This window comes from Pongo abelii, chromosome 1 (genome assembly GCF_028885655.2).
Source record: "Pongo abelii isolate AG06213 chromosome 1, NHGRI_mPonAbe1-v2.0_pri, whole genome shotgun sequence".
NCBI classification, from domain to species: domain Eukaryota; kingdom Metazoa; phylum Chordata; class Mammalia; order Primates; family Hominidae; genus Pongo; species Pongo abelii.
In genome coordinates, this window is record NC_071985.2 from 158,899,337 (window position 1) to 158,920,886 (window position 21,550).

At 34.1% G+C, this 21,550-nt stretch overlaps 1 protein-coding gene across 1 annotated transcript in view; it reads left to right on the forward strand.

Annotated features, from left to right (window-relative positions):
* The window catches only part of LRRIQ3 (leucine rich repeats and IQ motif containing 3), a 175,946-nt gene that overhangs the window by 81,204 nt on the left and 73,192 nt on the right, over positions 1-21,550 (forward strand). Inside the window, exon 5 of the mRNA XM_002810699.4 lies at positions 7,599-7,755. Coding sequence (XP_002810745.2) covers positions 7,599-7,755 — 157 coding nt within the window. The remainder of the gene's footprint in view (positions 1-7,598; positions 7,756-21,550) is intronic.

Genomic DNA, 21,550 nt, shown 5'->3' on the forward strand with positions numbered 1-21,550 from the left:
CTGAAGATGATAGTGACTTTTCCTTTACTGATTGTGATGATTATTGTGATGATTCTTTTTAAATAATTTAATATACCTTTCTTTGTTTTACAGTAGAAAAGAACTAAAAGGTGGCACTACATTATAACTAATCATTTCCTTTTTAGGACAAATAGAGCTGAAGACTAAGTACATAACAGGGCAGATTTACTCTTTTCAATTAATAATCATTTGAATTATTGGTCTTTATAAGTTTTGCTCTTCATGGTTCTGCAATTTATACCTTATTAATGGTATATTACCTATTATCATAAAATCTTAATACTTACATAATGGTTTAAATTTTTTCATTAATATGTAAATTTAAAGCTCTTTGCAGATAGCATTTTGTAGATACTTTTAAAGCATTCTAAACATATATATCTTCTTTCTCATTTAAAAATGACTGTGATCAACATTTCCTTTGAATTTTGATGCTCACTACCTTGTATATTTCTACTGAACCCAGGTAATTAGCAACAAACTTTGAGGAAAACTTAAAAATTATCTAATATTTTTTAGTTAATAATACCTATGTATTGAATTGTAAAATAATAATTAATCCAATTGTTTTTTATTTAATACCATAGAAAGAAATCTCAATTTTTTTTCTGAAATTGCTGAAGTTATTATCTCACCCTTTGACAGGTTCAGTGGAGGTGATCCTTATATTTGATTGCCTGTATGTTGTCATTTCAGAGAACTGTTAATAGACCCTTATTTTGGTTTTCTAGCCTTCAAATTTCAAGCCATGATAGTATTCTTTAATACATGACCTTATATTTCCAAAGTTACAAAAGAACATAGTGAAACTCTATTACCTTAATTTCAGTCGGCAAGGGCAAGAGCTACAGGTGTAGGGCAGTGTATGGATTTTTAGTTTTTATTCTTTTGGTATTCTCTCTACACCAACACATTTCTCTAATATTGGGTACTCTGCTGTGGAAAAACTTCTATATTGGAGAATTCTTCTGTTTTATTGTTTCAAGCTGTAGTGGGTTTTTTTTGTTTTTAGGTTTTTAAAATCAATATATTTTGATTTTTAAAAAGAAAGTTAGAATGTATATTTTGGACTTATTTTTAATTGAATAATGTCCTGATTTATATTGTTTCAGTTCTTTGTATTGATTTTCTATTTTACATTATGCATTTTAAGCATTTAATATTTGGTTTTTGTCATCAAGTCTTGTTTTGCTTCTCTTTTAGAACATTCTTAGTTGTTTTAACACCTGTTCCAACATTTGACATTTTTGGTGGGAGGGTTCAGATTCCTTTGGGAATCTGAAGAAAGCTATGGGTATTTTTCTCAGTATAAATTCATGACCCTGAAGCTAAACTGTAATATATACCATAACTTTAAAATTCTCCTGTTTTTTTAGCCTTTATTCTTGGAAAATTAGAGTAAATCTGAGTTATTTCATGAAAGATCCAAGACCCCTCTCTTCTGACTAGGTTACCTTGATCTTGAGATCTAGACTGTCTCACACTGTCCAGCCAGGATCTTAATGGATTAATGAAGCCACTTACTTATTGAAGGCAAAGCAAAGTTTTACAAACACGCCATTTTATTTTGAACTCTTGAGTTATTTTCTATTTTGTAATGAGAGTTTTAATTGCTAAGGCAACCAGATAATTCCTGAATTCCTCCAGCCAGTAGTTCATTAAAAAGCCACTTCCTGTTAGAATGTTATTTAGGGAGTCTCCAGTAAAAATAAGATGAGATGGAAATATTAAAGAAATGTTGAGATTAAATAATTGATGTCTTTAAAAGTTAAATTTAAATGTTTTGTCCTTATAATTCATTATAATAAGAGAAAAATAATCTTCCATTGAGAAGTTTTTCTAATCTAAATATCATTAGACTTTGGATTTTTAATCAATAGGTCCCTAGAGTCTTGAACAGTGCTTTTTGAATGAATGAATGCTTGAGCAATTCATGAAAGAGTGAATAAATACTTCTGCTGAGATAAAAATTAGGTTTTAACATCTATAGGTTGTGGAAATGATTTGTACCACTTCAATTCTATGAGTTTACTTTCTATCAGACACTATAAAAAATAAATCATTAGATAAGATAGTATATTTTAGAAATAAAATGAAAATAAAATTAGATTATATTTAAAATAGGAGCCATGTGAAATTAATCATATAATTGTATAAAATATTAAGAATAAAAGAGAAATTTATTTTGAAATAAACTTAAATCTTAACATTATTCACAGATATGTCTTATATCTTTTTTGTTCCTCTCTTCTTTTACAGCTTTTATTGTTAGTGAATATTTTATAGCTTAACATTTACATTTCTTCATTGATTTCTTAATTGTATGTTTTTAGTGATTTTCTTGGTGCTTTTTTTTTTTTTTTTTTTTTTAAGATGGAGTCTCGCTCTGTTGCCCAGGCTGGAGTTCAGTGGCTCCCTCTCTGCTTACTGAAAGCTCCGCCTCCTGGGTTCATGCTATTCTCCTGCCTCAGCCTCCTGAGTAGCTGGGACTACAGGCGCCTGCCACCGCCTGGCTAATTTTTTGTATTTTTAGTAGAGATGGGGTTTCACTGTGTTAGCCAGGATGGTCTCGATCTCCTGACATCATGATCCATCCACCCACCTCAGCCTCCCTAAGTGCTGGGATTACAGGCATGATCTTGGTGCTTTTATTAGGCCTTACAATATACACTTTAACTTATCTTGTCTACTTCATATTTATACTAACTTAAGTCTAGTAAGATATGGAAACATTACTTCTATATAGCATTATTCCCTTTCCCCACTTTTTGTACTATTAAATTAGACATATTACATCTATACATGTTACAAATCCAACAGTTTGTGACTATAATTGTTACATTATAAAACTGTAAGCTTTTTAAAGAAACTAAAAGATGAATGGATATAGTCAGAGTTTGTTATATTAATATTTCTATTTATCATTTTTAGTTCTCTTCATTTTTATGGATTTGAGCTACCATTTGGGGTAGTTTCACTATTCCAACTTTGCTCTCACCTGCCTCCTTGTGCTCTTATTGTCAGATATATTTCTATATGTTATACATCCAACAATACAATTATATATGTGTATATATATAACAACATACACATAAAATGATACAATTTTATATATATATATAATTGTGTGTATATATAGAGAGAGAGAGAAAGAGAGAGGGGTATATATATATATATGTTTATATAATTACTTTTTCAATTAGTTAAGAGAAAAATGCATTTATACCGATTAATAATTACATAATTACCTTTGCCAGCACTCTGCTTTTTTTAATCTTAAAAAGCATGGAGGTCTCTTGACTTCAGCCTAAAGAGAACTTCCTTTATTAGCTCGTAAAAAGCATGCTGCTAGAAGTAAATTATTTTAGCTTGTATTGATCTGGAAACATTGTTATTTCACCTTCAGTTTTGAAAGATCATATTTTCTGGATTTAAGATTGTTGACTCAATTTCTTTCTTCTTTTTCTCCTTTCAGAACTTTGACAATGTCATTCTATTGCCTTCTGGCTTCCATTGTTTCTCATAAGAGAGGCATAGTTAATTTTATTGGGGTTCCTTTGGACATGACTCATCATTTTTCTTGAGTTCAAGAAGATATTTTCGAGATTTTCTGTCTTTAGATTTCAATAGTTTTACTATGATGTGTCTGGATGTGGACCTCTTTACATTCATTGGACTTCTTGGATGTGTAGATTAATTTTTCAAAATCAAATTTTAGAATTTTTAGCCATTATTCTAATATTTATTTTCTGCCTTTTTCTCTCTGTCTCTCTTATTTTCTTGTATTCCCATTATTTGTACTGGTGGACTTAATTGTATCCCTCAACTTTTTGTGGGTCTGTTCACTTGTCTTCATTTTATCTCTGTTTTTCAGCATAATCGGTTGAGCCACCATAGTAAAATTTTTTTGTTTCAGTTATTGTACTTCTCAGTTGCAAAATTTTTGTTTTTTTAAAATTATTTTTATGTCTTTATTGATAGTCTTTATTTGAAAAGGCATTGTTATCATGCCTTTAAATGTATTTGATTTCTTTTAAGCGTATTTACTTACTTCAGTTTGATTTTCTTTCAACATATTTATAACACCTGCTTTGAAGTCTTTGTTTCGCCTGTTGTCTGGGCCCTTTCTATGTCTGGGCCCTTTCTATGTTGGTTTCTGTTGTCTGCCCTATTTTGTATATAATTTACATTTTTGTGTTTCTTTGCCTAATAACACTTTGTTTAAAATTAGACATTTTAGGTAATATATCGTAACAATCCGGGATACTGTAGCCCGACCCAGAGTTTCTTGTTGTGATTTATTTGTTTAATAACTTGGCTGGACTATTTTAGTGAAGTCTATTTTCCCTGCATTGTGCAGCCTCTGATATTGCTCCTCAGAGCGTGCACCAGCTATAGTCAGCTATTTGGCCAGCTATGTTGCTCTTGGGACGACAGTGGTATAAGCTTTCTTTGACTGTCTTCTGTGATTTCCCTGTTAAGCTGTCTGAACTTTTTTAGTATCAAACCCAGTGTCAACCTCCACTAATTGCTGGTTGATTGCTCTATTGTCTTTAACAATGCTCTGGAACATAAATTACTCCACTATCTGATTCATTTTATGTTGGGGCCCCTTCCAGAGTAATCTTTGAGGCCAGTTTTTGCTGTTTGCTCTAATCCCGGTACTCTTCTTAGTTCTTTTCCTGTTTCTCTCTGGAAAACTTCAACCTGATCTTCAGTTTACCTTTTTAGTCTCATGGAGCTACCATCCTCCTCTTAATTGCTTAACACCATAATCTCTACTGTTTTTAACAGTGCCTTTAGATTTGAACTTCTCCACACTCTGTTTCATAAAGTCAGTTCACTTTGAGGGGATGAGGGGAGCACTTCACGGTCTATGTTCATATGGGCTACATTTATCCTTGGGCAAAATCACTGTGCCACTGTCCTAGATCAGAGGGAGGAGGCAGTGGCTCACTTTTTTTCAGAGTGACATTCACAAATAGACTTCTCAGCTGTGACAGCAGTCGCTAGTATTCTCAACTTGCCTCACCTGGCACAGAATCGCTATCTTACAAGTGATCTAGAGTAAGAGCTACCAGGGCTCCAGTATTCTCTACCTGTTGCACCTTGATTAGAGCTTCTGCCTATCAGTGGGAGCTGGAGGGATGAAGAAAGCCCCAGACCTCTCAACTATTCTTTACTGACATAATACCTCTGAAACATGGAGGTAGGATCGGGATGTGAGATAAATTTATGCATTTCTTGTGAAAATACCATAGCCCTCAACTGGGACCCAGTGGTAGAGGGATCCTATGTTCTTGGCTGTACTTATTCAGGATGGAACTTCTGTCATACTGAACTGGGGTTGAGGGAGGAAGGGAGGAAAGAAGAGAGAAAATTGTGGTTTGAATGGCAAAGATTCACTGTTAACACTGAGATGTAATAGATTTTCTTGAATAGATGTTTATTTTGCTGTACGCCCTTTGGACAATTTCCAGAGATATATAACTTAAACAAAAATTTCCACCAGATACTGTTTCACTGGGAAGAGATTCCACAGAATTTCTCACATCTCTATTCCAGAAAATCATCTCCCCAACATGATCCTTTTCAAAGCCACTCTTCTGCTCAAAGCTCTGCAATGACTTTCCATCTCAGTGACCTTCTTTCTGTTTTTCAGACATGCCAAATGTGATCTTGTCTCATGAAGCGTACTTCTGCCTGGTTCTTTGCACTTGGTATTTGCTCTGACTAGAATGTTTTTTCTGTGATGCCCACTATATCTTGTCTCTTCTTAGCAATATTATCCCAGACCAGCCTATGTAAAAAGCAATTTACTTATTATATATTTTGTGTTTTATTTCTATACTATCTATCTCTACATAGTAGAGAACATAAGCTTCATCATGTTAGAAACTTTTTTTTTTCTCTTCACAGGGCACATACTGAGCATTTGCAGAAGACTACTTTTCCCTTTAACATCCATTCTTTTCTTTTTTGGCAATTGACTGAAAACTAGAGATTGTATTCACACTCTCTTGTGGCTAAGTATGTTCATCAGACTACAATTTTTGTTGTTGTTGTTATATTGGAAAGTGAGCAGAAGTAATGAGTACAACTTCGATTTTATGTGCTTAAATTGTTATTGTTCCCTCTTTGTTTTCACGTTTCCTTATTCCGTGGGCTAGAGTGCATTCATCATGTAGCTGATGGCAGTGATTTTGGATATGGAAAAACAAAATCAAATGACTTTATGGAGCAGAGCTACTCCACTAGCCTAGACTGGTCAGCATGAGAAAGTAAACGGCCTTATTTAAATTATTATAAATTGTATTATCGTAGTATATTATACCTTAACTAATTTGTATGTCATTAATACAAATATTTTGAATGAAGGAGTAAATAGGTGGAGTCTACTTAAAACATCTTAGAAGTGAGAAGATTGCTTTCCTCAGTTAATTTTGTTTTATTTCTCCTATTGAATAATAATGGTAATAATGGTAACCATCTACCTCATTTATCATTTTACTTCAAATGATTATTTTATCACTCAGAATGGATGTTACTGATTTTTGGTAAATCACCTCCATGATACTAATGTGGTTTCTTTTGATCCTGTTTTACAAAGATTTTTCTATAAAGATAGGCTGCTAAATTTTATCCAATGCCTTTCCTGTATGTACTTATATAATCACACTTTTTTCCTCCACTAATTTGTTGATGTAGTGAGTTTTACAATACATGATCATAGTGTTATTATTCTTTGCTTACATTACAAGATTCTTTTCACTAATATTTAGAATTTTTGTGCCTGTGTTCAAAGGTGAGATTGGTCTATGGTTTTCTTTTTATTGCCTTATTAGACCAGTAGGCCTTGTAGTACAATATTGAGTAGGTTTGATGAAAGATTACATCCTTTCTTTGTTTTTAATCTTAGAGGGAAAACATGTAGTTTTTGACCATTGAGTATGATGTTAGCTTGTAGATGCCATTTATTGGGTAATATTTTTGATCTATTGGGTTAAATAAAGCGTAGTATTAAAATTAAGCTCACCTGTTTTTTAAAATTTATTTTTAGTGTGGCTAATCAAAAACTTAAAATTATTTTTGGCTTATATTATGTTGGACATACTGCTCTAGAGCATATTTCCTAGTTTGTAATGAAGTACAAATATAATTTTTGTGATATAGTAATAACTGTTACCTCATTTAAAAAGTTCCTTCTTCACTAGGTTTGGAAAAAAAATAACTTCACACTGGTTACCTTATGTTTCTATAGATAATTTAGACATGTTCTCCTTCCCATTATTTATTAAAATGCTTAGCCAGATGTAAGTACAGAATTGTTTGTAGATTCATATCAGCTGAAATTTCTCAGCATTCATTTATCCTCTGATGAATGTTGATGAACAAATCTTAGTTACTATATAACATTATATAATGTTAGCATTATATAACAATACTATGAAAATAAATATATTATTACATTCAATTTAACACCATGTTTTCTAAGTTGTAAGTGAACTCATGACTAATTTTCATGTTTTTTAATGGCAAAAAACTGACAAATAGTTTTCCCCTCCCCTTATATTCAGCCCTGTGTTTTTCCATAAAAAACAGCAGGAGAAAATTATTAGAGGATATGAAACAAAATGGATTTATATAACCAAAGGGTATGAAGATAAGCTCCTTAAGGATCTCTTTTTCAAACCTGAAACTAATATAAAAGGAAAGCTTGCATATTGGAAACATGTAAGTATAATTAGTTTATTATTTTTCTTTGAAATGTTTTTATTTAAGATATTAAAGTTATAATTTAGGTAGCACTATTATTTCTTCAGTCTCTATTAAATGTCCTTCATTACATTATTAATATCCTGCTTTATATTTTTTGATTGAAAAAAGTCATATAGTAATGTAATACAAATATATTTTTGTGGTGCATTAATAGTATACCACAACCATTTAATAATTTATGCTTTATATATATAATTTTTTATTTAGTTTTTACAAGTAGTAATAGTAATGTAAAAACCACTTCTCAGTGATTGAAAACATAAATATTTAGTTTATTAAAGAGTGGTAACTCTATAATACAACATTCATCATTGTTTTATGCTATATTATAAATTGCTTTGAGGACACAGTGGAAATAGAAAGAAATTCATTTATGTTGATTGAATGCCTATTATATCCCAGGCACTGTGCTAAACATTTTGCAAGTGGTATGTAACTTATTCTCTGTAGCACCATAGATAGACATTTTTATCTCATTTTGATCAATATGAAAACTAAGAGACGTAGAGGTTAATTAACTTACCAAAAGCTACAGAATTAATAGGTAGGATCGGACTCCAGGTCTTCTGACTCCAGAATTTGTGTTTTTTTATCTTTATAATTTTGTTTTGATTTGAACACTAATTAATGGTAGAAATGAATACTTAGCATTATAGTAGAATTAACTGGAGTGAACATTCTATAATTTCTAAAGCACTTGGTTTGTGATAAGCTCCTTCATATGTGGCTCTCTGCTTGGGTAGCCTGAACTACAAATATTTCTATTACATTAGCATTGTTAGAAGGCAATACAAAAGGTCCAGACTGTCATTAGTCTTATTTCAAGGCAAATGAACACCTGTGTTCCAGATATAGCATAGGAATGTTCTCAATTCCTTAAATCATGTGAAAGTTATTCATTGAATAAAAACATTGGATACAAAAGGCAAATGTATTCTACTCAAAACTTGTCCCTCATCAGCACTCAGTGCCAACAGTATTTGCTCCAGATGATAGTGTGTATTATAAAATTATAAATTTCATCTGAAGTATGTTTTGACCCTCTGTGTAGAATATAAAATCACTGGATTTCAGAGCATACCACCTGCTTTTTTGCATACTTTATACAGAGTATGATTTCAGAGTATGATTAGAGAGTATGATATCAGTATACTGATAACCAATTTGTTGTGTAATTATAACTACTTTGAATATATTGACAACCAATGTGTGTGTGTATAAATATATATTATGTGTATATATTGTGTTGTGGCAAGCAAATATATATGTACATGAAATCAAATAAAATATTCATTTTCCAAAGATTTTTTAGTATGTATAAAGTTATATAAAATGTACCATTGTCAGGGTTTTGCAAGTATTTTGAATATTATGAAGTTTTTTCCAGATAAATTTATTATAAAGAATGTTTGAAATCTCCCTTGTATTTTTAATAATTCTGCTAACTATATCATTATTAATGTTACTTTTTAAGAACTATTCTTTCATAGTTGATAAATATGTACATTGTGTTGTGCATTTTTATTTTTTATAAACACCATTCATAGAATATTATAGAAGTTGTCTTCATCTCAATTTCTTAAAGTAATTAAAATTATTTTTAATTGTAAGTTTTATTTTTTGATGAATACTTTATTTGTATAAAATTGTCCTTCAATCTTCTGCTGGCCTCATTTGTAGTTTCCTCTTCAGCTCACTTAGTTGATATATTATTCTTTTATTATTATCTTTCATTATTCTTATTTTATTATTTATATAATAATTACATATTATTATTTTATTCATTATGTATTATTTTTATTCACTTATTATTCTTTTATCTTTTATTATTTTGAGTGGTAAAAATAATAATATCAACTAAGTGAGCTACCTGATTTCTTGTGCCTTGGAGTTTGGTTTGTAAGAAACTGTAGTGATAATTGATAAATCTAAAGGAACAGTGAAAGGGTTAAGGAGTAGGGAAAGGGGTGGAGTTGAGAAAACATGAACATTTAATACTGAGAGTTCATTAAAAAAAAGACAAAACAATAGCAACAACAAAACATGCCATGAGCAAAGCAATACAAAGGATTAGCCAAGAATAGAACTCAAGGTTCAGTAATTAGATGAAGTAATCAGTATCTGAATCTTCTCCTGTTTTGGGATAAAACGTGCTTGACTTAAAGAGTTTAATAATTCCCATAACTACGGAACCTAAAGTGCGAAGAGACAGAGGAGTGAGTTCAAGCTACATCCACTTAGGAAATACCACGGTGCAAAACTAGATGTTCAAATAAACATCCAGTGTTTATGGAGCAAGAACTAACTGTAAATGAGATAGAGAACCAGAAGTCAGAAGCCATGAGGAGTGAATTTGACAAAAGCAGCTGGGTCAGACTAGAAGAAATGGAGGATGTGGAACACTTCCTAGACACTTACTAGGGACGTTATTTTTCCATGGCTTACAGGTATTGAAGCGTGGTTGTGACTGGTACAGATTAGGCTGGCATAAATACAGAACTGTGGGAGTTCAATTAGATCCAATTGAAGGAAAACTTGTATACTATTATGATAGATTCTAGGAAAATTTGAATACTAATATGAAAGATTTTGCTAGGATACCTAAGGATTTTTTTTTATTATTATACTTTAAGTTTTAGGATACCTAAGGATATTTAAAATCGGCTTTGGTATTGTTGATCCTTTCCCTTGGAGGTTACTGCTGTTCTAAGCAAAATATATGTTCAGGGAGTAATAGAAAACACACCAATACCCCACCGGGGCTTTGACTTCAAATTCCTTGTAAACTTATAGTAATAACCTAGGCTGGACTGTGTTGTAATTCCTTCATTACCTACACTTTGTTGGCATAAATAGTCTTCTTTCATCTACTTCCTATATTTCAAACATGAATTTTAGAAGGACTATAGTGTGAGAGATACTCACACCCATGGGAGCCAAAAGGAAATAGATGGGGGCATTTCCCAAAATATTTATGTCAGAGGCAGCCTAGCTCCCCTCCCTTCCTCCCCCCGCCATCCCCACTCCTTGCCACATACATCGGAAGCTTCCTTGTGCTGATTTAGTTCCTGTGTTGTAAGGAAGGAGAGAAAGCATCTGTGAAGTACGAAAGTGATGGCCAGAAACCTTTACTGCTTCAACCATGTGGAAAGAAAAGAATCAGTCTATATGTTGTGAATTTCTATCTTTTTTGACAGTCCACTTCCTAGGATAATGATCTAATCTTTTTCTTAGAACTTGAGCAATACCCTTTCTCCTTGAGGCATGAAAATTGGAATTTCACACCCTTTGTCTTAATCTTCTGGAGAGGGTGCCTGATTCTCCCTGGTTATCAGCAAAGGAGGAAAGCTATCTATAGGGTAACCATATACAGCCTCTCTGAAAGGGATCTCTTACTCGGAACCACTTCTAACATACTGAATGTTCACATCTTGTACGCTATGGCTTTGTATACCTCCAGAAAACACCTGACATAAAATAACCTGGCATTCAACTATACTAAAGTAAGATTTGTTTTATAACTGCTGATTTGCTTGAATTCTAGAATATTTTTATTTATTTTTGCTTTGCTTCCAAAGATTAATTTTTCCCATAAATAAGACTCATGGAACTATATACATGCTATGTTGAGTGCCATTTTGTAAGATCAAATAAAATTAAATGTTCTCATATACAGTTCTCCCTGTGAACCCTTTCCATTAATTATTATTAGATGTATTATTCTAAAGGTTTAAATATATATTTTTAAATCTGATGAGCTGTTTGTATTTAAATCTATTATAATTTTAGTAAGGACTCAAAAATATCAACAAGATAACTTTTTAATTATACCACATAGGCCAGCCATGTTGGCTCACGTCTGTAATCTCAGCACTTAGGGAGGCCAAGGCAGATAGATTAATTTAGGCCAGGAGTTCAAGACCAGCCTGGCCAACATTGTGAGACCCCATCTCTACTAAAAATACAAAAATTAGCTGGGCATGATTGTATACCTGAAATCCCAGCTACTTGGGAGGCTGAGGCATGAGAATCACTTGAATCCCAGAGGCGGAGGTTGCAGTGAGCAAAGATCACACCACTGCACTCCAGCCTGGGCAAAAGAGCAAGACTGTCTCAAAAAAAAAAAACAAACACACACACACACACACCACGTAGATGTGAAAAAATACATTAAGGTATAGTCAGCAAGATATTAATAGTGTTTATAGTTAATACAATTTTAGATAATTGTTGCTTTCTAAAGGTTTATACATCTTTTTAAAAATTCAAATGTTTTATTTACAAAATAAAAACGTTTTTATTGTGAACAAAAAATTTACTTACTTTTTTGATAACATAAATACAGAAATATTGCCTTCAGGTACCTCTGTTTTATATTTTATGCCACATCATCAGTTCTCTTCTTTTTAATTCATAAACTTTATTTGTTAGAGCAGTATTAGTTTCATAACAAAGTTGAGTGGGAAGTACAGAGAGTTTCCCTATACCCCACAAACGGCATCCTACACCACAGTAGTAAATTTATTAAATAGATGGACCCATACTGACACATCATTATCACCTAAAGTCCGCAGTTTCCATTGCGGTTCATTGTTGGTGTTGTACACTTTATGGGTTTTGTCAAATGTATTACTGTATGTATTCACTATTGTAGTATTCAGAATTGTTTCACTATCCTAAAAATTCTTTGTACTCTGCCAATCCTTCTTACCTTACCCCTGGCAACCACTGATCTTTTCACTGTCTCCACAGTTTTGCCTTTTCTGAAATGTCATATAGTTGCAATCATATAGTATGTAACCTTTTCAGATTGGCTTCTTTCACTTGGTAATACGTGTTTAAGTCTTGTTTATGCCTCTTCATGTGGCTTTGAGCACACATTTTATTTTTAGCACTGAATAATATTCCATTGTATGAAAGATCATCCGTTCACCTGTTGAAGGACATCTTGTTTGCTTCCAAGTTTTGGCAATTATGAGTAAAGCTCCTACAAATATTGTATGCAAGTTTTTGTGTGGGCATGTTTTTTATTCATTTGGGTAAATACCAAGGAATACAATTGCTGGATTGTATGACAAGAATGTCATACAAACAGCTGTACCATTTTGCATTCCCATCAGCAATGAATAAGAGTTCCTGTTGCTACACAAGACTTCAGCTTTTGGTATTGTCAGTGTTTTGGATTTTGGTCATTCTAATAGGTTGGTAGTGGTACCTCGTTGTTGCTTTAATTTATAATTGCCTTAATTATGTATGATGTTGAACATTTCATATGCTTACTTACCATCTATGTATATTCTTTGGTGAGGTGTAATTTTCCTTTTACTATTAGAAAGATGAGATAATTTGTCACCTGTCCTATATAAGAGAGAAAAGAGAAGGATTCCCCTTACTCAGGACTATTGCATTGGTAGCACAGGAGTGCATTTACATCACAGTCTGTGTAGCTGGCTTTGACTAGAGTGTTGCAGAACACAGCTGGCAAGTCAGGGTGAGGTTGCTGTAATTTCATACATCAAGAACTAGTATTATTTGATTGCTTTTAGTATTTTATGTCTACTTTAAATTCAGGTAAATATGGGGGGGGAAGGACAGAGGGAGAATAATTAGTTCCATAATATTACAAGCCAAAATATTGAAGCTACTGCTCATCTTCTTTTTTATCTTGTTCAACAGAAAATGATACTAAGAAAATAGTGAAGGAGTTGATTCTGTATGAGATTTAGAAAATGTGGAACTGGTCACCTTCTTTTATAACATGGAATGTTAAAAAATATGTTTAAGTATTTTTATTTTGGGGGTCAATTTATGTCATTGTTTTGTGAAATAGTGTGTTTCCTTATGCTGGAAAGTAAAATTTTATTATTATTCAGTTTCTGGGATTTGTTGTAGCTTAACTAATGCTAAGAAATGAGCTTTGTGATGACATTCTTACATCTACTCTAGAAATTGTCATTTGTTATTATATAACTCTCATTTTAGGGTTCCACCAGTAATGCAATTTATTTTAAATAGATATTTACTGAATATTTACAATATTCTAGGCACTGTAGTAAAGCATAAGGCCTAAAAACTTGCAATCAATCAAGTTCTATGCTGGAACTTGTAGGGGATGGGGAAGAGCTAGAAAAATCTCACTGGGCACAGGTTGATTTTATAAAGAATGGAAATGAGGGAAATATAAACAATGAAGTACAGTTTAGTCAGTCAGCCACCTGCAACTAATGGGTCTCATATAAGAAGCTGGAGTTGTCCTGAGTATTAGGAATTCTGAGAAGTAGTGGTTTTTAGTGTCTACTTAGGTAGAAGTATAAGATACTTATCAGAAGAAGCATAGGGAAGATACTAGAGCTACCAGAGGCTAAAGATAATTTTAGTTCAGCCTTTAAGGTCCAAGGAAGCAATATTGATGGCTTAGAAGGGAGGCTATAGCCCTTTCTGGAGAAACCCATTTTTGACACTATTTATTATACCTAGCTCCATATATGTGGATAAGAAAGATTTCAAGCCAAGTAATTGCAGAATTGGTTTCGAAAAGCAGCAAGTGGGTGCTAGATTAATACATAATCTGAGGTAAAAAGCTGTGTGAATTGCCAAAGTCAATAGAGAGATCACTGGGGAAATGAGAGAGTTGAACAGAGAGTTTATCAAATGCCACAATATATCCTAGGAAAGGGAAAGAGTAAGAGAAAGGAACTAGGAAGTGTTCATGTCTTTGAGATCTTGATCTCAATTTTTTTGGATAAATATCCAGAAGTGGGATGGCTGAATCATATCGTAGTTCTAATTTTAATTCTTTGAAGAACCTCCATCCTGCTTTTCGTAGCTGCTACATCATTTTGCATTTTCAAAAACAGTGCAAAGGAGTTTCAACTTTTTCATATTCTTACCAACACTTGTCTTTTACTATTTTTTATAATAGCCATCTTAACAGATATGAGGTAATATCTTATTGCAGTTTTGGTTTGTATTATTCTGATGATTAATTTCATTGGGCATTTTTATATACTTTTGAGGCATTTCTGTATCTTCTTTGAAGAAATATTTATTCAAGTTCTTAGGCAATTTTTAAATTAGTTCTTAATGAAAACATTCAACATTATACCTTTATTTACCACTCAGTGAAGATAATACTGTATCAGTATCGAATAATTTGGAGAGTAGTAGTTTCATTTTTATTCTTTTCTAAATATTATTTTCCCTCTTGATCTGAGATAAACTATGAACAATGTTTTTTCTCATCTACTTTGTCCTCTTGATAGTCTCCAAATGCATTCTCTTACAAACTTGAGAATTTTCTTTTTTTTTTAAATTATACTTTAAGTTCTAAGGTACAGGTGCACAACGTGCAGGTTTGTTACATATGTATACATGTGCCATGTTGGTGTGCCGCACCCATTAACTCGTCATTTACATTAGGTATATCTTCTAATGCTATCCCTCCCCGATCCCCCAACCATATGACAGGCCCCAGTGTGTGATGTTCCCCTTCCTGTGTCCAAGTGTTCTCATTGTTCGATTCCCACCTATGAGTGAGAACATGCAGTGTTTGGTTTTTTGTCCTTGTGATAGTTTGCTGAGAATGATGGTTTCCAGCTTCATCCATGTACCTACAAAGGACTTGAACTCATCATTTTTTATGGCTGCATAGTATTCCATAGTGTATATGTGCCACATTTTCTTAATCCAGTCTATCATTGCTGGACATTTGGGTTGGTTCCAAGTCTTTGCTATTGTGAATAGTGCCACAATAAACATACATGTGTATGTGTCTTTATAGCAGCATGATTTATAATCCTTTGGGTATATACCCAGTAATGGGATGGCTGGATCAACTGGTATTTCTAGTTCAAGATCCCTGAGGAATCGCTACACCGTCTTCCACAATGGTTGAACTAGTTTACAGTCCTACCAACAGTGTAAAAGTGTTCCTATTTCTCCACATCCTCTCCAGCACCTGTTGTTTCCTGACTTTTTCATGATGGCCATTCTAACTGGTGTGAGATGATACCTCATTGTGGTTTTGATTTGCATTTCTCTGATGGCCAGTGATGATGAGCATTTTTTCATGTGTTTGTTGGCTGCATAAATGTCTTCTTTCGAGAAGTGTTGGTTCATATCCATTGCCCACTTTTTTGATGGGGTTGTTTGTTTTTTTCTTGTAAGTTTGTTTGAGTGCTTTGTAGATTCTGGATATTAGCCCTTTGTCAGATGAGTAGATTGCAAAAATTTTCTCCCATTCTGTTGGTTGCCAGTTCACTCTGATGGTAGTTTCTTTTGTTGTGCAGAGCTCTTTAGTTCAATTAGATCCCATTTGTCAATTTTGGCTTTTGTTGCCATTGCTTTTGGTGTTTTAGACATGAAGTCCTTGCCCATGCCTATGTCCTGAGTGGTATTGCCTAGGTTTTCTTCAAGGGTTTTTATGGTTTTAGGTCTAATATTGATGTCTTTAATCCATCTTGAATTAATTTTTGTATAAGGTGTAAGGAAGGCATGCAGTTTCAGCTTTCTACATATGGCTAGCCAGTTTTCTTAGCACCATGTATTAAATAGGGAATCCTTTCCCCACTTCTTGTTTTTGTCAGGTTTGTCAATGATCAGATGGTTGTAGATGTGTGGTATTATTTCTGAGAGCTCTGTTCTGTTCCATTGGCTTGTAACTCTTTTTTGGTACCAGTACCATGCTGTTTTGGTTACTATAGCCTTGTAGTATAGTTTGAAGTCAGGTAGCATGATGCCTCTGGCTTTGTTCTTTTGGCTTAGGATTGTCTTGGCAATGAAGGCTGTTTTTTGGTTCCATATGAACTTGAAAGTAGTTTTTTCCAATTCTGTGAAGAAAGTCATTGGTAGCTTGATGGGGATGGCATTGAATCTATAAATTACCTTGGGCAATATGGCCATTTTCATGATATTGATTTTTCCTATCCATGAGCATGGAATGTTCTTCCATTTGTTTGTGTCCTCTTTTATTTCATTGAGCAGTGGTTTGTAGTTCTCCTTGAAGAGGTCATTTACATCCCTTGTAAGTTGGATTCTTAGGTATTTTACTCTCTTTGAAGCAATTGTGAATGGGCATTCACTCATGATTTGGCTTTCTGTTTGTCTGTTATTGGTGTATAGGAATGCTTGTGATTTTTGCCCATTGATTTTGTATCCTGAGACTTTGCTGAAGTTGCTTATCAGCTTAAGGAGATTTTGGGCTGAGACGATGGGGTTTTCTAAATATACAGTCATGTCATCTGCAAACAGGAACAATTTGACTTCCTCTTTTCCTAATTGAATACCCTTCATTTCTTTCTTCTGCCTGATTGCCCTGGCCAGAACTTCCAACACTATATTGAATAGGAGTGGTGGGAGAGGGCATCCCTGTCTTGTGCCAGTTTTCAAAGGGAATGCTTCCAATTTTTGCCCATTCAGTATGATATTGGTTGTGGGTTTGTCATAGATAGCTCTTATTATTTTGAGATATGTCCCATTAATACCTAATTTATTGAGAGTTTTTAGCATGAAAGGCTGTTGAGTTTTGTCAAAGGCCTTTTCTGCATCTATTGAGATAATCATGTGGTTTTTGTCTTTGGTTCTGTTTATATGCTGGATTACATTTATTGATTTGAGTATGTTGAATCAGCCTTGCATCCCAGGAATGAAGCACACTTGTTCATGGTGGATAAGCTTTTTGATGTGTTGCTGGATTCTGTTTGCCAGTATTTTATTGAGGAATTTTGCATCGTTGTTCATCAGGGATATTGTTCTAAAATTCTCTTTTTTTGTGTGTCTCTGCTAGGCTTTGGTATCAGGATGATGCTGGCCTCATAAAATGAGTTAGGGAGGAGTCCTTCTTCTTCTATTGATTGGAATAGTTTCAGAAAGAATGGTACCAGCTCCTCCTTGTACCTCTGGTAGAATTCGGCTGTGAATCCATCTGGTCCTGGACTTTTTTTGGTTGGTAGGCTATTAATTATTGCCTCAATTTCAGAGCCTGTTATTGGTCTATTCAGGGATTCAACTTCTTCCTGGTTTAGTCTTGGGAGGGTGTGTGTGTCCAGGGATTTATCCATTTCTTCTAGATTTTCTAGTTTATTTGCATAGAGGTGTTTATAGTATTCTCTGATAGTAGTTTGTATTTCTGTGAGATTAGTGGTGATATCCCCTTTATCATTTTTTATTGTGTCTATTTGATTCTTCTCTCTTTTATTCTTTATCAGTCTTGCTAGTGGTCTGCCAATTTTGTTGATCTTTTCAAAACACCAGCTCCTGAATTCATTGATTTTTTGAAGGGTTTCTTTGTGTCTCTATCTCCTTCAGTTTTGCTCTGATCTTAGTTATTTCTTGTCTTCTGCTAGCTTTTGAATGTGTTTGCTCTTGCTTCTCTATTTCTTTTAATTGTGATGTTAGGGTGTCAATTTTAGATCTGTCTTGCTTTGTCTTGTGGGCATTTAGTGCTATAAATTTCCCTCTACACACTGCTTTAAATGTGTCCCAGAGATTCTGGTATGTTGTGTCTTTTTTCTCATTGGTTTCAAAGAACATCTTTATTTCTGTCTTCATTTCGTTATGTACCCAGTAGTCATTCAGAAGCAGGTTGTTCAGTTTCCATGTAGTTGAGCGGTTTTGAGTGAGTTTCTTAATCCTGAGTTCTAGTTTGATTGCACTGTGGTCTGAGAGACAGTTTGTTATAATTTCTGTTCTTTTACATTTGCTGAGGAGTGCTTTACTTCCAACTATATGGTCAATTTTGGAATAAGTGAGATGTGGTGCTGAGAAGAATGTATATTCTGTTGATTTGGGGTGGAGAGTTCTGTAGATGTCTGTTAGGTCCGCTTGGTGCAGAGCTGAGTTCAATTCCTGGATATCCTTTTTCACTTTCTGTCTCGTTGATCTGCCTAATGTTGACAGTGGGCAGTTAATGTCTCACATTATTTTTGTGTCGGAGTCTAAGTCTCTCTGTAGGTCTCTAAAGACTTGCTTTATGAATCTGGGTGCTCCTGTATTGGGTGCATGTATATTTAGGATAGTTAGCTCTTCTTGTTGAATTGATCCCTTTACAATTATGTAATGGCCTTCTTTGTCTCTTTTGATCTTTTGATTTAAAGTCTGTTTTATCAGAGATTAGGATTGCAACCCCTGTCTTTTTTTGTTTTCTATTTGCTTGGTAAATCTTCCTCCATCCCTTTATTTTGAGCCTATGTGTGTCTCTGCATGTGAGATGAGTCTCCTGAATACAGCACACTGATGGATCTTGACTCTTTATCCAATTTGCCAGTATGTGTCTTTTAATTGGAGCATTTAGCCCATTTACATTTAAGGTTAATATTGTTATGTGTGAATTTGATCCTGTCATTATGATGTTAGCTGGTTATTTTGCTCGTTAGTTGATGCAGTTTCTTCCTAGCATCGATGGTCTTTACAATTTGGCATATTTTTGCAGTGGCTGGTACCGGTTTTCCTTTCCATGTTTAGTGCTTCCTTCAGGAGCTCTTTTAGGGCAGGCCTGGTGGCGACAAAATGTCTCAACATTTGCTTGTCTGTAAAGGATTTTATTTCTCCTTCACTTATGAAACTTAGTTTGGCTGGATATGAAATTCTGGGTTGAAAATTCTTTTCTTTAAGAATGTTGAATATTGGCCCCCACTCTCTCCTGGCTTGTAGAGTTTCTGCCGAGAGATCCACTGTTAGTCTGATGGGCTTCCCTTTGTGGGTAACCCAACATTTCTCTCTGGCTGCCCTCCACATTTTTTCCTTCATTTCAACTTTGGTGAATCTGACAATTATGTGTCTTGGAGTTGCTCTTCTTGAGGAGTATCTTTGTGGCATTCTCTGTATTTCCTGAATTTGAATGTTGTCCTGCCTTGCTAGATTGGGGAAGTTCTCCTGGATAATATCCTGCAGTGTTTTCCAACTTGGTTCCATTCTCCCCGTCACTTTCAGGTACACCTGTGAGACGTAGATTTGGTCTTTTCACATATTCCCATATTTCTTGGAGGCTTTGTTCATTTCTTTTAACTCTTTTTTCTCTAAACTTCTCTTCTCACTTCATTTCATTCATTTGATCTTCAATCACTGATACCCTTTCTTCCAGTTGATTGAATCGGCTACTGAAGCTTGTGCATTCGTCATGTAGTTCTCATGCCATGGTTTTCAGCTCCATCAGGTCATTTAAGGACTTCTCTACCCTGGTTATTCTAGTAAGCCATTCGTCTAATCTTTTTTCAAGGATTTTAGCTTCTTTGTGATGTGTTCGAACTTCCTCCAAAAGGCAGCAGAAATCTCGGCAGACTTAAATGTCCCTGTCTGACAGCTTTGAAGAGAGTAGTGGTTCTCCCAGAATGGAGTTTGAGATCTAAGACCAGACAGACTGCCTCCTCAAGTGGATCCCTGACCCCCGAGTAGCCTAACTGGGAGGCACCCCCCAGTAGGGGCAGACTGACACTCCACACAGCCGGGTACCCCTCTGAGACGAAGTTTCCAGAGGAACGATCAGGCAGAAACATTTGCTGTTCAGCAATATTTGCTGTTCTGCAGCCTCCAATGCTGATACCCAGGCAAATAGGGTCTGGAGTAGACCTCCAGCAAACTCCAACAGACCTGCAGCTGAGGTTCCTGACTGTTAGAAGGAAAGCTAACAAACAGAAAGGACATCCACACCAAAACCGCATCTGTACGTCACCATCATCAAAGACCAAAGGTAGATAAAACCACAAAGATGGGGAAAAAACAGAGCAGAAAAGCTGAAAATTCTAAAAATCAGAGCTCCTCTCCCCCTCCAAAGGAATGCAGCTCCTCACCAGCAGTGGAACAAAGCTGGACCGAGAATGACTTTAACAAGTTGAGAGAAGGCTTCAGACGATTAAACTTCTCCAAGCCAAAGGAGGAAGTTAAAACCTTGAGAATTTTCATGCCTTTTGACTGGCTTTCCTATAATTGCCTTTTGACTGGCTTTCCTATAATAGGTCCAGTTTTGTAAGATTTATCTCTGTAGTTATTCTGTATAATAGTGGTTCTCAAAGTGTAGTTCAGGGACCACCTTAGGTTCCTGAAATCTTTTTAAAGGATCCACCATACCAATATAGCTTTTATAATAATAGTAAAACAGTATTTTCCTTTTTGATTCTCATTCTCCCATTACTGTATCATGGAGTTTTTCCAGAGGCTGCATGACGTGATACAACAAGAGATTTAATATATGAACAGATATGAAAATCTCTGGGTTATCTATTAAGCCAGACACTAAATCTATTCTTAAAAATATAGACCAATCCCACTCTTAACAGTTATTTTTTTTGAAATATAGTTCTGTTTTATAATAATGTGTAATTTCATGAAAATAAAATGGGTTTCTTATTGTTATTTTAAATAAATTAATACATACTTTAAACTTATTACACTTTGAATTTCTAGTATGGTAAATATTGAAAGAATATAATACACATAAATAAAAGATTTTAGGGGCCTCATAATTTTGAAGCAAATAAAGGAGTCCTGTGACCAAAAAGTTTGAGACCCTCTGCTAAACATCTCCATCAGATATAATTTTTATAATTTCTTTTTAAATATAACTATATGATAGTAAAGTAACACTTAGATTAGGAATGTTTTGGATAAACATATAAGTTAGCAGTAATGACCTAAATGTATTTTCACATTTTTTATTTGCTATGTTCCCGTGTGACCATGGTGTAGTTATATATGGCTATGATTTTAGAGTACAAAACTATCCAATATTGAATATACTGTCTACATAAAAAAGCAT